This window comes from Vanacampus margaritifer, chromosome 15, assembly GCF_051991255.1.
Source record: "Vanacampus margaritifer isolate UIUO_Vmar chromosome 15, RoL_Vmar_1.0, whole genome shotgun sequence".
NCBI lineage: Eukaryota > Metazoa > Chordata > Actinopteri > Syngnathiformes > Syngnathidae > Vanacampus > Vanacampus margaritifer.
The window spans coordinates 13,907,452-13,923,748 of record NC_135446.1 but is presented as its reverse complement, the minus strand read 5'-3'; the positions used below and the strand labels follow the sequence as shown (position 1 = coordinate 13,923,748).

The 16,297-nt window shown below is 39.1% G+C and overlaps 1 protein-coding gene across 3 annotated transcripts; it reads right to left on the bottom strand.

Moving 5' to 3' along the window:
• Positions 1-214: 214 nt before the first annotated feature.
• On the bottom strand, positions 215-15,951 carry afap1 (actin filament associated protein 1). 3 transcript variants are annotated; one of them, XM_077545260.1, is made up of 18 exons: positions 15,899-15,951; positions 11,108-11,236; positions 10,762-10,844; positions 7,966-8,074; positions 7,674-7,885; positions 7,311-7,490; positions 5,472-5,552; positions 5,261-5,336; positions 4,992-5,147; positions 4,294-4,505; positions 4,039-4,184; positions 3,824-3,938; positions 3,029-3,193; positions 2,430-2,559; positions 1,949-2,113; positions 1,625-1,815; positions 1,316-1,483; positions 215-1,203 (listed from the first exon to the last, which is right to left on the bottom strand). In XM_077545260.1, the coding sequence occupies exons 2-18, from the start codon at positions 11,232-11,234 to the stop codon at positions 1,177-1,179; spliced, it is 2,343 nt and encodes a 780-aa protein (XP_077401386.1). In that variant the 5' UTR covers positions 11,235-11,236; positions 15,899-15,951; the 3' UTR covers positions 215-1,176. The 3 variants fall into 3 exon arrangements, with proteins under 3 accessions (XP_077401386.1, XP_077401385.1, XP_077401387.1); XM_077545259.1 differs by lacking the exon at positions 15,899-15,951 and adding an exon at positions 14,312-14,469; XM_077545261.1 differs by lacking the exons at positions 3,029-3,193; positions 15,899-15,951 and adding an exon at positions 14,312-14,469.
• Positions 15,952-16,297: the final 346 nt, after the last annotated feature.

The window sequence follows — 16,297 nt, the reverse complement described above, 5'->3', positions numbered from 1 at the left end:
ACGATAGGAGGATGGAAGGAAGAGGGATGAAGAAAAGATACTCAGGATGTGAAAAAATGTCTGGAGGGAGGAAGGATGAATTGAAAGAAGTTATGGGAGGACAAAAGAGATAAGGCAAAGAATGAAAGTGGTATAGAGAAATTGATTGATTTGTAATATAATGTCCAGCTAAACGTGTTGTGTTTTTGTACATGAATTTACAAGAGCAACAAGACAACTTTAGAAGATATTTATTTATATAACTCAGTAAACACAGAAAGTCTCTCAAAATATGCACAAAGCATGTTATCGTCGTCAAAGTGACGACTGTCCAATATGAAATGAAGTAGAACATTTATAAGGTGCAAAAAACAAACACACATACCTACTCCCCAAACCAATCTGCTAAACTAAGCTATGCTACATATGGCAAGTTCACATTTATTGACAGAGTAAAGCCACCACCTCATGCTAACAGCATAAAACTTACCATGCTTACTAAATATTATCAATTATTTTACAAGACAACATAAGACCATGAGAGCGGCACTGAACAGATAAATGAGATAATGTTCCCTTGTAATATTGCATTATTTCAGGCAATATTCTTCCAAAATAACGTCATCTCCTAAATTTTGTCTATTTGTAGTATATTTATGTTGACCCCCCCCTCCCCCACTTTGAATTATTGTTAAATGAAGACTTCTTTCCAGTAAAATTACAATTTTATCTTGTATTGTTTGATTGGATTGGTAGAGTATTTATGTGACTTTTTTTGTTTTCAGAGTGGTTGCAATTCTTGGTGAGGAATGATTAAGGGCCATAAGCCCCAAGTGTGGGAAACCTGCTGTGTAAGAAATTCCTTTTCTACATATATCCTTTAAATATATCAACATAAATAGAGGGAAGCTATTACAGCTTTTCTTGAAACATTTACAAATAAATATTGGATTTGGACTGAATCTGTGGAGAGAGGCTTTGGAGCAAAAGCACAAAAATTAAGTGAGGCAACACAATATGCATAGAAATCGTTATGTACACAACCAAACATGCTCAACAGTAGAAACGTGTCTGAAAAACGAGCATTTCTTTGTTTGTTTTTTGGGTTAAACAAAAAAAGTGTGGGAAGGACCGTTACAAATAAATACACAGGCAATGTCTCCTATAGAAGAGAACCAAAGAGCCAGTTGTGATGCTTTAGGTTCCACTCTTCTGTTCCCATTCCTGGAAAACAAACATTTATGACTTGTTTTACTTTTCAAAATTTGCATTGGAAAACTTTAACATACAGTATTTTATAATCATTGCAATTTCTTTTGTCTTTATTACCACTGACCTTGGCCTTCCGCAGGACGTGTCCTCGGACCGGCGAGGCCTTAGGAATGCCCTGCTGGCGGCGGAGCAGCGAGGCGCTGTTGACGGGCAGGGAGCAAGTCTCTGCGTCGCTGGTGTCGCAGCTAGAGAAGGGCGAAGACCCCTGGACCCGTCGTAACGTTGCCGGTGACTACGATGCAAAATTGCGTAAGTGAATAAATGTGTAACTTTGGGAGGAAAAAAAGTCAAACACTATAGGATAACGAAGTAAAGGACAAAAACAACCCCCAAATATCAATCTAAGCTGTTATGGAGGCAGTGGCGTAGTGACCTGGACCGCTGCTGAAGCAGGTTTGGGTTCAATGGTGAGGCCCAGGGAGACCCCTCCACTCAGGGCTTTCTTCAAGCTGTCTTTGACCTCGGTCAGCTCCAGCTCCAGGTTCACTCGCTCCTCCTCCTTCTGCCTGCACTCGTCCTCCACCTTCTTCAGGCGTTCCGACAGCGATGCCTGCGATCGCTTGCCTGTTGGGACAAACCAGTTCAACTTTGGCTGTAAACCTGCCAATGGAGCGGGTCCGCGGTAGGTGATCCGCGATATAGTGAGGGAGCATTGTAGTTGTCTGGCCTGTATGCCTGCCTCTATGCTCTGTCTCACCTGAGGCCGCCTCAATAGCGCTGCGCAGGTCTTTGCGTTCCTTCTTCAGAGCGGTCAGGTGGTTCCTGAGGTCGAGTTTCTTCTTGGTCAGCTCGTTGTCTTTGGCTTGCAGCCGCTTGGCGTCCGCCTCAACACGGTTTTTCCCATATTTACATTGTTCCGCATCTGGAATGCAAATGAGTGGATTGGATTACAATTGGTGCCAGAGATGCAATATGGATCAGATCCAGATTAAATTTGACATTAGACACAAAAACGTCAGGTCAAATAGGTTATCTGGATTTTGGTCTCTTTTACTGCCGAATCAAGTCTCTCCTCCTTCCTTCAAATCAAAAAGTTGACAGGAACAGGATTTGATCATTTTCATTTTTGTAGCTATACATTTTTTTTTATTTTTCTATTATTATCTTACATGGACCTAGGACTGAGATGGAAGGTTTATTTGAGTGGAACCAAGTACCATAAATTTTGTGGTACTTACTGGAGTTATTGCGTTTGAGTGACGCTGTCCCGTTCATACTAGCGATTCCGTTCTTCTTTTGCTGACTTCTTGGATCTGCCTTCTGTTTGAATGCCAACCCATTGCTTGTGGTTCCCTTCTTTCCCTTAAACTAAGTGGAATAGAACACAGCAGAGGTGCAACGTTTAATCGACAACTAATCAGTTATCAAATTAATCAATAATAATTTTTGATAATCGATTCAAGACCTTGTTAAACTTTAAATTGTCCAAATACTCAGAATGCCAGCCTCTCAAACTGTAAATATAGTCAGATTTCTGAAATCCTCCATGAGAGCGGACTGAATATCTTGTTTTATTTATAAGACATTAAAAACATGTGCTTTTACTTTGGAAAACAATAATCAACACTCCGTATGGCCCGTTATGCTTAGTGAAAGTGTTAGCATGTACTGGGAATTCCGTGTAAAAGGCTCAGGCCGATATCTTCTGGCCTGTCTTCTATGGCAGCTTTAATTTTGCAGGCTTTATGATTGAAGAGCTCTAGTTGAAAGGGCAAGCTTGTTAATAAGGTTTCCATTGGGATGCTAAAAGCAAAAAGTGTCACACAATGTTAGTCACCTGAGCAGCAGCTTTGGTTTTAGTATCAGTAGTGAGGAATTTAGAAGAGACTTTAGAAACAGGTGTCTTATAGTGATTTGTAGAGACGGTCAGCTTGGCCGAGGGTATGTTTTCGTAGGAGTTCTCATCGTGCGCTTCTTTCCCACCTGTGCCGGGACTGGAGTGCTGCACATTAACGCCAAGAAAGGAAGAAAAGAGACGTTGCAAGCGGACAGAAGGGTGTTTAGAAGGACAGATGTTAGTAGATTATGAGCATCTAAAGGACAGAGGCATTCACACCTAAAAGCAAATCAATGGGAGTAAGCAAATTTGGTTGCCATGCTCACTCAGACAGTCACAAAAGCCTTCATTAGTGATTGTTTTATCATTATAACATCATGACAACATAGCCATCTGACAAAATCTTTTGCCTGCTTCAAACGAAAATTTCCTGCGTGTTTTTTTGGGCATGGCTTCATGATTGACATGCCTGTCAAATATCATGTTACTTAGAGAAACCGGATTCCGGGCTGAATTTTCAAATTTGAGTGAATGGTCAAAATGACACTAAAATGGTCAACTTGCTAAATCGTTTCAAGCATGGCTTCTTCAGACCTTTTTGTGGGTCTGCTCACGATTGGCATGGATACCAAATTTCATATTGTTAAGTGAAGACCACGTGGTCTACTCGGGCACAGTTTTTGGAGACTTTTTTTTGTGAGTTAAATTGACCACTTCCCTCATCTCCCATCACCCCCAAATGGAATGAATCATTTCCATGATTTCCTATAGGAAAATGTGAAACGTGAGTCGTACCATTCCATTGATGGGTACGTCATGGTAGTGCAGAGCCATCCCGCTGGGGCAGGCATAGCTGCCGACTGTATTGTCCAAGTACGGGTTAGGGGAGACTGCACGCTTACTGGTAAAACTGGAAGAAACATTACAGTAATTAGTCGCTTAAAGAATTCTGGCCAGTGTCGATTGGCTAGTTTGATGTCTGATGGGGCCACCCGTTGCACGTCTCTTACCAGAGGGATTGTTTGGCCAGCTGGATTACGTTGGCGGTGGTCTCCACGTCAATGTAGTCGTAATGCAAGGTGGCCGGGTCTGCGATGGAGCCCGTCTCGGCTAATAAGACCCCCAGCCAGCGACCCATGGCTTCAGAGCAGGATGCCTGAACAGAAACAAGAAAAATGAAACAAATCCTTTCTTTTTATTAACATTAGCATGCATATATTATTGAGGGGAAAAAAGCCCTAGACGCTGATGACAGCTTCAACTACCTCCAGTACAGCCACTTCCTGACCATTGCGTAACAGGCGGAAGGCAAAAGGGTGCTTGTGGTCCAGGCCGGGGCTGACTTCGCAACCTCGGAGTGGGAGCGAAGCGATGTGGCTTTTCAGGTCATCCTGGTCCTTATGCAGCAGGAGCTGGTTATCTTTGAGTCTGCACCAGCGCTCCCTCCAGCGGTTATTGGACAGCACGTTCAAGTAGCCTTTCAATCAAACAAAAGGTAAGACCACAAATGAAACTTACTGCAACGACCACAATATAAGTAAAACCATTAATTCACTATGAAATAAAGTTTTGGGAATGTAAAAGCTGAAGAGCCCACGCTAAACTGAAATGAAATTTATTGTGGAAATGTAGAATGTGAAACTTGAAATTGGAATGGTTTGAGGAGGAGGTTTAGTATGTCAAATATGGTATACAGTAACGTACACCAGAAGGACCATCATTTATCATGATGCACAAACTGTTTAATTCTCTATATTCTATTTAATTATGTTATTCTATATAATTTTATAAAGCACAATATTAGAGAGCCCACTATTTTCAAATGAAACCTGCATCAAAGCACCACTGTTTGCTTTAGTGGAAATGTGGGATTTTTGGGAATGTGAATTGGATCGTCATGACCAAAAATCAACTTAAGTAAATTTAAAGTATCTGTACTTGATTCCTTTCCACCACTGCTTACCACACATGGGTACATCTTCCTCTGCTGATGAAGTCTGCTCATCCATGGATGGCTTCTTCTTGCCCAGCCCAATGATCTTGGTGATCTTCTTCCCAGCGCCTTTCCCAACAGTCCCGGTCTTGCCCTGCTCCGACTTGGAATTTTTCTTTCCTTTTCCTGGAATGGCACCACAGAAGGATGCCGTGGATGGATTTGCACAAAAAGAACCCTCACAAAATAATAATAATAATAAAAAAGTCTCCATCTCCAATCTTCATATTGATACATACCGTGGTCCTTGTTGTCGACGTGTCCATTCTCATGCGTTGCTTCGCCGTCTGAGCTTGGTCTGTCACAAGAGGATTTCTGAAAACAGTGGACCAAAAAATATTTTATTAAATACTAAAAACCTATAAAAGGGTGCATATGTACAAGAATAGTGGTACGCGAACATCTGCTGATTGTACAATTTTTTTTTTTTTATTTTTTTTATGGTTCTACCTTTTCCAGTTCAGGTTTGTGGACTGGGGATCCGGAGCAATCCAATTCAAAAGCCCCATTACCACACACCTCTCTCATGACCTAGAAACATGTAATACAGTAACACAGCATTAGCCACAAGTGACTGTCATTGCCATTAAAAGAAATGGAAAATCTACACGCATTCTGAGGATTGCGGAGGGGTTTATATGGTGCTGAGCCTCGCTTGGCTAGCGGAAAGTTAGGACCATAAAACATGGCTGGATTAGGAATCCTGAAATATTTCCACAGAATTAAGATGCTCATTCATTAAGATTAAATAAGTACGTAGGTCATCATGCAAATGTATAGCTTTTGAAGGAAATTGGAGAGCCCAGAGGAGATTTTTCCATATTTCTGACCCCTCGTCATTCTACTGCATTTTGCTGGTACTCTATCTCCAGTTTTCAAATTACCTTTTACTTTTAAAAACTGATCTGTACATTCTACTACTCCTTACGTTGTCAAAATACATTAACAAATTTTCTTTCCTCCAACCTACGTATAAACCCCCACCATAAATAAAGCTTATACGAACACAAACTGCTTAATTTATGCAAATGACCAAAACAACCCCAAAATGGCCACTACAAAACAAAATGGCAGACTTGCCGTGTCTTTTCAGGCCTGGCTTCTTGAGACTTTTTTTGTGGGTGAATTCGTGTTGGGCATGCCTACCAAATTTCCCGTTGCTAAGTGAAACCGCTGCTACACACATCAAGTGATCCAGAGTTTCACAATGGCTGAGGAATCTTGGTGCAATCATGCCAAGTAAGGGTTAATGAGATTTGCAGGGCTGCACGGGGCGCCAGCATTCATTACAGTGACCCTCATGCACTGTGGACATGGATCTGCCAGTGAGGCTGGGTGATGCACGTCCACCCTCATCTTCCTGTGTTTGGAGCCAGCGCGCACTCAGTTCGCTGCTCTTGGCTTAGGGAGAGCATACGGCAATTATGTTTGTAGGGGGAAATGACAGGCTGTGGCTCTATGGCTTTGGCAGAAGGAGACCAGTGAGTGCGGCAGACACATGTACACTTGGAACCTCTGAAGTTGAGGCTCGTAAAAGCTGGTCAAATTTGGGCTCCACAAAATATTTTGCAATTAATTATTGTGTTGTATCTTTTTTTTTTTTTTTTAAAGAAGTGCACATCTACATAATGTGAACTAGTGCGCCATAAAAACAGCATACAGCAATTACTACTCCTTAGTGTTGGTGTATTACAGTAATATAGTCCACTTTTTTTTTTTTAACAAACAACTTCTTTTTGAGAATATAGGCATCTTTTTTTTGGGGTGGGGGGATAAAGGTATCTTTACTCGAACAAAATGCCTAATAATCCAACAATTAAAATAAAGTACAAATAATACAAATAAGGAATAAATATATATTTTTTAATTATTATCTTGTTAAACTTTCTTTCCACTGTAATCATTAACTTTAATGTCCTCGGCTCCTAGTATTGCAACTTTATAATGGAAAAATATGACTTTATTCTCATAAGATTACGACTTTTTACTCAGACAAAATACATTCCTATAGGAGTAATATTATGAAGTTGCAGCGTTGAAATTCATTTCTTCAAATATTGATTTGTGCCCCTTAAACTTTGACTTATATTGAATGATTTTTTTAAATTGTTGTTGGAAAAAATGAACATCATCTTTTTTTCCCCTTCACTTAGCATGTGACCAAGCGGCACCATTCATGGAGATGATGTTTCTGCAACTTCTAAGACTGCAACTTTTTTTTTTTTAATCCCAAACAAAAAAAACATAAACATACATGTTCCTTTTCATTTGAAAATTGCTTCCTGTTACCTTGAGCCACTCCTCTGCCTGTTCCTTGCTCTGCACGGCGAGTACCAGGGCATCTGCACCTTGATGGACAATCTTCAGCTCATGCCGTTTCTTCTTGCCGTCTTTGGGGATGTGGGTGATGCTGCAGCCTGACAGGGTCAGCTCCATTTGGGGCGTGTGGTCTTTGGACGATTTGTAACACTATGAAGGAAAAACAGAACACAGCATTGATGTTGCACTTTCTGAAAAAGAAAATATATTGTCCGTAAGATGTTGTGGATGTTTTATAAAGGACATTAAATCTGCCCGTTTTATTTTCAATTTTGTTCCCTTGCTGTAGTCGTTTCAGTTCAGATTTGGGAAGAACGAAGAAGAACTGCTCACCAGAAGTTTGTTATCTTTAATGACGCAGAGAATCTTCGACCACTGGCCGAAGCGTTTCTTGCGCAGCAGGAAAGCGCAGATGCGGGCGTCTTTCACCAAATCCATGGAAGCCTCTTCGGAGGGCCACTGGTGCCGCGTCTTCCGACCCTTGTCGTCCTCTTCTTCCTCATCGTATGACTCGTAAGAGCTGCTCATAGCGTCCGAATCGTAGTCTGCGAGCGGAGGTTATCAAAGAGAAATAAAAAACGATGGACTGATTGATGCGTCTCTTGCGAAAGTGCACGTCACTCACTCGATGTGATGTATTCCGGTGCTTTGCCGGGGGTTAAAGGCACTGCTTCCTCGTAATAACCTTCTGGTAGCGAGGAGCTGGGTAGAGGAGGAGGGCCGTTATTTGGAGCCTGTGAGGAGAACAAAACGTTGCAAAATTTAGGAACAACATTCCCAAATGGGCATAAATTGGACTAAGAACATCAGAATGGCGTCTGCTCGGAACCTGATCTGGAATCTGCCCTGAATGATTTGATGCAAGTCAATTAAAAACAAGAAAGAAGAAGAGATGAGATGCAGTATAGGATCTGTCGAAAGAATGTTTGCGAGGGGGAAAAGACAATAATTACACGGTACTGCACGACAGATGAAAACAAGGAAAAGGCCAAGGACAACTTTGGGTTTGAGAGATATATAATTACGCCTTGCAACGATGAATGGAATTGAGTTTGAGTTGTAAAACTGAGAGTCAAAGCTAAAAAATTAACAGAAAACGTCAGCACGGTTTGCTTGATGGCATTTATGTCTTTGGGGTAAGGTGTTCTGCCTATAATTGAATAATAATGAATTAAATATTATATTATATGTTTACAAATAATGTAGCCCACCTCTAATCGTGCTGGAGGGAGGGAAGCAGAACCGTGTCGACATGCCGGTGACCTACATACGCCGAGCAAAACAAAAGCCAACAAAAATGATGTATGCTTTGGAATTTTAGCGCTCGCGTGACGCAACGCCCTGTGTGTTGACTTGCCAAGCAGAGGGAGGGTCCCACCCGAGGGGGTTAGCGAGAGAGGAGGGGGGCCGGCATCGCTCTCCAACATCAACACATATGGAAATCATTTGTGCGCCATCGAAAGGACCGCTGCGCAAAATGTAGCGCCTGACGTAACTGGAAGTAGGTGCGAAGTACCGCCAAACATTTTCCTGGACAGTCGGCCGTTCCCAATGAGTTGAAAATCCCACAGCACAATCTGTCCCGTGCCTGGTAATTAACTGCGACCAAGCTCTCACCTGTGATCATGAGTAGGCCTATCAGTGATCCTGCTTATGACCCTCTAAACTGTAATTGTAAGTGGCCAGCATGGCAATTGCCTCGTAAACGCAGGCGACCCCTCCACAAGAGCTCACAGTCCCTGGAGTTACTGTGATTCCTCCAAATGGCCAGCGCAGACTGCAGGATGGAAAGCGCATTGTCGGGAGCTCGGAAAAGCCGCAGGCTGGAAGTCTCGCCGAGCGTGCTGGTTTGGCCGGGCTCGCGCGGGTCACAGACAGACTGTGGTCAAGGCTGTCTCTTCCTCCCCCGTGCTGACCCGCTCTCGCACAGTTCATTTCTTTCGCTCACGGATAACAATATGTTATCCACGCACCGAAACTTAGTCTGGTAAAGGGACTAACTAGACCGAGGATTTTTATTTTCCCACGATAAACAACTTGACGATAAAACCCTAAAAAAACCACTTCATTTTTATAACGTAAGATTCTATCTACTTTTTTCTCATAATATGGAAATTGGGGTCATATTTAGAACTTTTTATTTTTTTGCTAAATTACATCTTTATTTCTTGCACAAAAGACAACGTTACCTCTATTGGGTAACTTCTAGAACTGTCAAACAATTACATTTTTAAATCAGATTAATCACATCTTAAGAGTTTTTTGATTAATCACAATTAATTGCTTAATGAAAAAGGCTTTTTTTAAATCAAATTTTCCCCCCCGCCAAATTTGCAGAGCACCGGTTATGTGTTAATTCTTTTGACATTTAATGTTATGAGGACGTCTTCAACATTTTTGATACAGCACACGCTCATCCCAATCTTTTTCTAATCAGTTAATTACTTGCATAATTTAAAATGGGCAAAAAAATGACCCCAATATTTTGACATGAACAAATATTCTACATGTGATACGCATATTAAATGCTTTACTTTAATGCATGTAATTATCATCCGCTGTCACGCTAAAGGATGATTGATCTATGGTAAAAATTAATAGTGTGATTAATCTGCGTTTATTCATGATTAATGCGATAATTTTTTGTGATTAATGATTCAGTTAACGCTTTGACTTTGACAGTACTAGTAACTTCATAACTTTTTTCTTGTAATGTTACACGACTTTTTAAGTCATATCTAGATTTTTTTCTTGCAATAATCATACATTTATTCTTGTAAAACTAAAGCATTTTAAATTACAACTTCACTCAATCAAACAATCACGGCTCATCTTGCGAATGTCAAATGACCAAACTCAGAAAACAAATGAGCTGTGATTGGTCGTTACCTGAGCCCTGAGCAACATTTTCAAACTACAACAAATGGCAAAATGGTCGCCCCCTGAGATGGATAAAAACAGTTGGAGTTTGCTGCCTAATTAATATTTCACAAATATTAATCAGAATACTGTGTTTAGACTAGTGGGGCTGCATAGAACATATTGAAAAGAAAAATTGGGTTGCCTTCCCATTTCCAACGTTTTTCATGCAAAATGAACACTTGTAAAATACAAGCATTTTTCTCGCAAAATTAAAACATTTCCCTCCTAGTATAGTATTATCTTTCCTTTGGTGTTTTATGACTCCTCGTAAAATTTACGACATTTTTCTTGTAAAATGAAAACATTAAAAACATGTAACTCCCAAAATTACACTTCAAACTAGCAGGTAACTTTACTACCTTTTTCCTGTAATGAAAGTGTTTTTTTTTTCTTGCAACGTTTTACAACTTTATTATGAAAGTTCAAACTTTTTCCATGTAATTACAATTCCGTACTTGTAAAAAACAACAAAAGACAAACATTTGGGGTCTGGTCTTACCAGCCAGGGGTGAGGGATTTCAGGGAGTGGCATCTGAGGCGGTGCGGGTAATCCACTGTGGATCTCTGCTTTACACAATGGCTCTGTGGAAAAGTGACAAAATGGCACACAAATGTATTTCAAATAATAAGCAACAGTTTCTGTCATCCGCTTGCCCAATAGAAAATAAAACACAGGTAGTAACTGGAATTATCTCAAGCTATTGCTCACACACGGACAGTAACAAGTTAACCAATTTGAACTTGCTAATAAAAACAGCAGCATCTACAGACAAACAAACAGATGCAAAATCACCAAACATCTCATTTTTGGGGACATACTAATTTGCCGCAAAGTGTAGTGTCACCTTTTTCCGATAGGACTCGGTTGAGAATGTTGGAGAGGTGCGTTTTCTTTTCACGGATTCCGGCACTTAGATATTCCCGGTCCAGCAGGTCTAGGAACAGCCGGAGCTCGTACACCAACTCCTCCATTGCTGCACAACCAGTGATACAAAAAGACGCTTAATGTGATCAGTCGCACATTAAGAAAGAAAAGATTTTTGTAACAAAAATTTCAGACTTTTTTCTCTTAATATTATCCTTGCATTTTTACCTTATTCTAATAATGTAGTGACTTTTGTATAATAAAAAAAAACATTTTTGTTTTGGACTGTATATTTAAACCTAAAACTATTTTTTGTGCAGACATAGACAACTTACGACCAAAACAACTTTTTTGTTGTTGTTAACAATATCCTCGTAACTTTACTATGTTTTTTCGTCTCATAATTGTATTGTTTTGTTCTTTTCAGTTTGTCCCTAATACATTAATTTCATTCATTTGTCAGGGGAAGAAATTATAGCGTTGTAAGCTATACTCAAAGGTATGGTATCTCTTATCAAACTTTCTTCTACATTTTTTCTACTCAATTACATTGTCATTCTTGTAACATTACAACTTTTTTCTCTTAAGTCACTAAAGTATTTTTTCCCCTTGAGCATTACTAGGAACTACACCCAACGGGAGACTCTTACGAACAAATCACAGGATGGCCGATGCAGCATTAGTTTCTGGCGAAAGACGAGCAGTCCCGGCTCTGTAATTACGACGTTGCGGTGCTCGCGATATTCCGTTGAAAGCCCGGTCGAAACATCACAGGGCCGGGTTGATTGCTATCAAACAGGTGGTTTAACGTACAAGCAGATGTTTTCCGACCCGAAAGTATACATCTGCAAAACCTCCGCGTGGAGCTGGAGGGATCAGGGCTAAGTCAGTTTGGAGAGAGTGAAGATGCTCCCTCTGGTATTTCTTTCCCAACGATAATTAGAGGGTGCTCGGATGCTAACCACAAGCCTCCAAACTGCCAACAGCCTGGGATGAATGAGATGAGTGTTACACAGCGAGCAACATTCATATACCCAGTGGTGGGAAGTAACGAAGTAAAAAAAAAAATATTCAGGCATCTGTACTGTATGTGAGTATTTCTTTACTTGATTTGATTGCGTCTCTTCTAATAATCTCTAGCACCACTAATCTCTAGTCGTAGCAGTTGTTAAACTTTCAAATCATCGTAGCATTTGTGCTAATTGGTGTTAGCCCGTCTATGACATTTCTCATTATATGTTAGCATTAAACTAGCAGTCATTAATGTGTTTGAAGTGTGAGGAAGAGGGGTTAAACTTAATAATACAAAAACAAACAAACCTAAATGGTCAGACAAACTTTCACCTACCCTGCGTAAATCCGAAACATAACCAGGGCTCACTGTATTTCGCACTTTTGAAAACGTAGCTTTTTACGACCTACGCTGATGACAATGGTGCGAAAAAGCTAGATGTTAAATAATTGTGATCTTGGGGTACAAAGCATTGTATTTAGGATTTTTTAATAGGAATAAAACAAGTACAATTCAAATGACAAACTTTGTAAACTTACATGAATAAAGCCGTAATACAGTTCAATAGGACAAACAGAAGTCAAGTTTAAGTTAAATCAAGTTAAGTTAGCACTGTTTCCACTTGGTGAAGAATTTATATCTAAGTTTGGAATTTATTTTCATAAAAATCACAAATCATTGTTCTGATCATATACCTGTGTGTGTGTATGTGTATATATATATATATATATATATATATATTTTTAGGTTTTTGTTAGTGTTGTTACGATACCGTTTTTGGCCCCCAATACCAATTCCGATAACCAGTTTTGCAGCATCGGCCGATGCTGATACCGTACCGATACCAAGTTTGTTTGTTTTCTCAACATGAAAAAGCTGCCCTGCCATTGGTTCGGAGCATTCAAGGGCCAATAGGATAGCTTGGCTCGGCATGCAGTGAACACGTTACACATCAGTGAATGTGGTGCACGAGCAAGACACAATCTCAAAGTCCTATATCAGTGTCGGAAATAATAGTATCTGCATTTTACTTGTTAGTACTCGCCGATGCTTATACCACTGTTTTAATGCAGTATCAGGGCCTCTCTCGATACCGGTATCGGAACAACACTATTTTTTGTAACACTTGCATCAAAGTCTGACTGAAGCAGATTGACAGAGTTTGCGTTATGGATGAAATAGCAAAAAAAAGAAGAAAAGAAAAAAGAACAGGCAAAAATGCTGTATTTGTGAGAAAAACACGTTTTTAAATAAATAAAGTTGTACTTTATCCTTGGGGAATTGCTACTTGGTTTTAATAAAATGTAGAGTTTTTTAAAACACTATTTACTTTGTTGTGGTAAAATTTTGATGTTTTTTGTGCTTGTGTTTTTTTCTGATGGTTTAACGCTGGAATTGAGTTTGCAGTTCCCTACCTGTGAAATAGCTCCAAAAAAGTTGTGTTTACGAGAAATACATATTTATATAAAGAATGACTTGATTCTTTTACAAAAAAAGTTTTGGGATTGTCTTCTTTGTTAACACATATGTGACAGTTCGAAACGGGAATTGAGTTTTCAGTTTCCCACTGATTAAATGGCAACTAAAAAAAGTTATATTTATGACAGAAATAGTACATTTACTCTTGAGAAGTTTGGATTGTTTGATAAAGAACGTAACATTTGTGGGACATTTTGACTCTGGAATAGAGTTTGCATTGTTTCCTACATTTGTGGGACATTTTGACTCTGGAATAGAGTTTGCATTGTTTCCTATGGGTGAAACAAATTGTTAGCAGTGTGGATATTGACATTTTTACAGGCACTCTGCTGGCTCCCCCCCAATTAGACTGGAAGTAGCCTGGAGGTGTGAAAGTAGATGTTAGGGGGAAAAAAAGGTAAGCGATTGGAGGTGGGTGGGTGCATTACGGAGTGGGGGCTATGACCTACATAAATCATACTCTTCTGAACATACTGAAAACAAAGACTGTTCTTAATTAGTAGTACATCCATCTCGCAAGAACACCCCCATTTAGGCGACGAATAACTCGAAACACGAAGCAAAAGCGGTGAGTGTAAATGAGCATTTAAGTCGAGCTGTACATAAAGACCGTAAAATGTCGCCGTCACGTCCGAAAAAGAAAAAAAAAAGCATCTAAGTTGAGGCAACTCACGAACTCAATCAGAAACTCACCCCCGCTGGATGTAAAAAGCACAGGCTCGCTCCTCATCATGTAATCCGCCAAATGACAGTCTATACAGGGTTAGACGTCCACGCTGTTACTTTTTGCCGTGGTTCCAGGCGTTTTTTCCTCGATTTTTCCTCCACCTCCTCCTTCTCCTTCTTCTCACTTTCCCCCACCGTTTTCTTTCGTCACCGCCCTGGACGTGTTGACTTCACGGACCCTCGGAGTTACCATATTTTCTTTTTCTTTTTTATTACTACAGTAATGGTACCGATTAAAACAATGATTATTATTTATTATTATTTTTTTAAGGAAAAACAAGTTCATATAGATACTCATATATATAAAGTCCTAATCTTTTCAAATATAGAGACTTATGTTGTTGAGAAAAAGTCACACACTTATAAAGTCATGATATTATAAGAATACAGAAAAAAATGTAATACTGCGAGAAAGTAGTATCATAAGAAAGAGAGAAAAAGTTGGAATATTACGAGAACAAAGTGATTTTTGTTACGAGAAATAAAGTTGTGATCATACTATAAAAAGTCACAGCTATGAGGAAAGAGACGTAATCTTTGGAGAATAAAGTTGTAATGTTGCGAGAACAAAGTTGAAATGTTAAGAGAGAAAAAAATCAGACTTCGCAAGATTGGAGTCGTCATAACAAAATAAAATAGTTGTAATAAAGAAAAAGCCCTAAACATGAGAGAATAAAGTTCTAATGCCACGAGAATAAATTTGTAATATTATGAGAGAAAAGTCATAATGTCATGAGAATAAAAATTTCGTATTATAACAAAAAACAAAAAAATATAAATGAATCATAACCCAATTAGAAAGTGTCATTAGATTAAAGTGATGGTACTAGGATGAAAGATAAGGTTGTATGAAAAAAGTTGTAATATAACGAGAGAGAGAAAATACGAGAGAGAAAAAATACATAAATACAATCTTAATAAAAATAAAGCAGTCATATGGGAAAAATTAGCAGTTTTAGGAAAAAGTCGCATGGGCATTTCTTGCCCATCCATGAATCCCCTAAAATTTAAGAGATTATTTTTTTTTTTAATGTACACATGTCATTTTTTGACTTGACTATTAAAATAAGCTATAGAGGAGTGTGTTAACATACAGTATTTTGTGAAAACATAATATTTTAACAACAAAATTACATAAATATGGTAATATCAAGGTAAAAAAGACAAATATGAGACATTTGGGGTCATCCCAGGGTTCCAAACATTCTGAAATATAAGATGTTGATGGACATGTAGGTATAATGAATAACTAAATAGCAGCACTTGAAAAAGACAAAACAACAACAACGAACGTGCATGAGAAAAGACAATATTTTTGCTAAGACATCGTGTCTGTTTGACGATCAATAAAACTAGCTTCCATTTGTTTCTCTGACAAGACAATACAGTACAACGCCCCCCCCAATCAGCCAGCCAGCCAGCCGGCCAGCTCCCCTCCCTTTTCCAGCCACATGCTCTCCAAGTAACAACTCACAAGCACAAATATTAAAAAAAACACACAAAAACATCAAGAAAAAGCATGAAAGGGGGTGAATTAATGTAAACGTAGCTCACCTCGTTCCTTTCTCAGGTTGCTTTATTGTTCGCTTACCGGTGGACAATCAGAGGATGGGCTGGAAGTGACGCCTCAGTCCACAGCCAATCAGCGCTAAAGGGGCGAGGCTTATTTGTCGACAGAACGTTACAACACTGCATAAAAAAAACTACAAACAATTTTTTTTTTAATCGTTATTTTTGTAAAAGAGAAATTGTTTCATATTTATAAAAAGAAATATAAATTAATTTGGGCTACATTAAATTTAAAAAAGTGCATAATTAAGATGCATTTTTACCACATTGTTAAGCCCCCATATATTTCAAATTATAAAATCTACTTTTAAATATAAACAAATACTTTATATTCATTAAAAATATATTTTAAAAGATAGGATGATTAATACATTTTAAAGCCAC

What these genes read in the sequence shown, in the direction of transcription:
- afap1 (XM_077545259.1), bottom strand. Translation starts at nt 14,351, where the DNA reads ATGATGAGGAGCGAGCCTGTGCTTTTTACATCCAGCGGGG. An exon ending in GCTTTTTACATCCAGCGGGG is followed by an intron (nt 11,237 to 14,311) that starts GTGAGTTTCTGA and finishes CTGGTTGTGCAG; the next exon opens with CAATGGAGGAGTTGGTGTAC. An exon ending in CGCTATTGAGGCGGCCTCAG is followed by an intron (nt 1,816 to 1,948) that starts GTGAGACAGAGC and finishes TTGTCCCAACAG; the next exon opens with GCAAGCGATCGCAGGCATCG.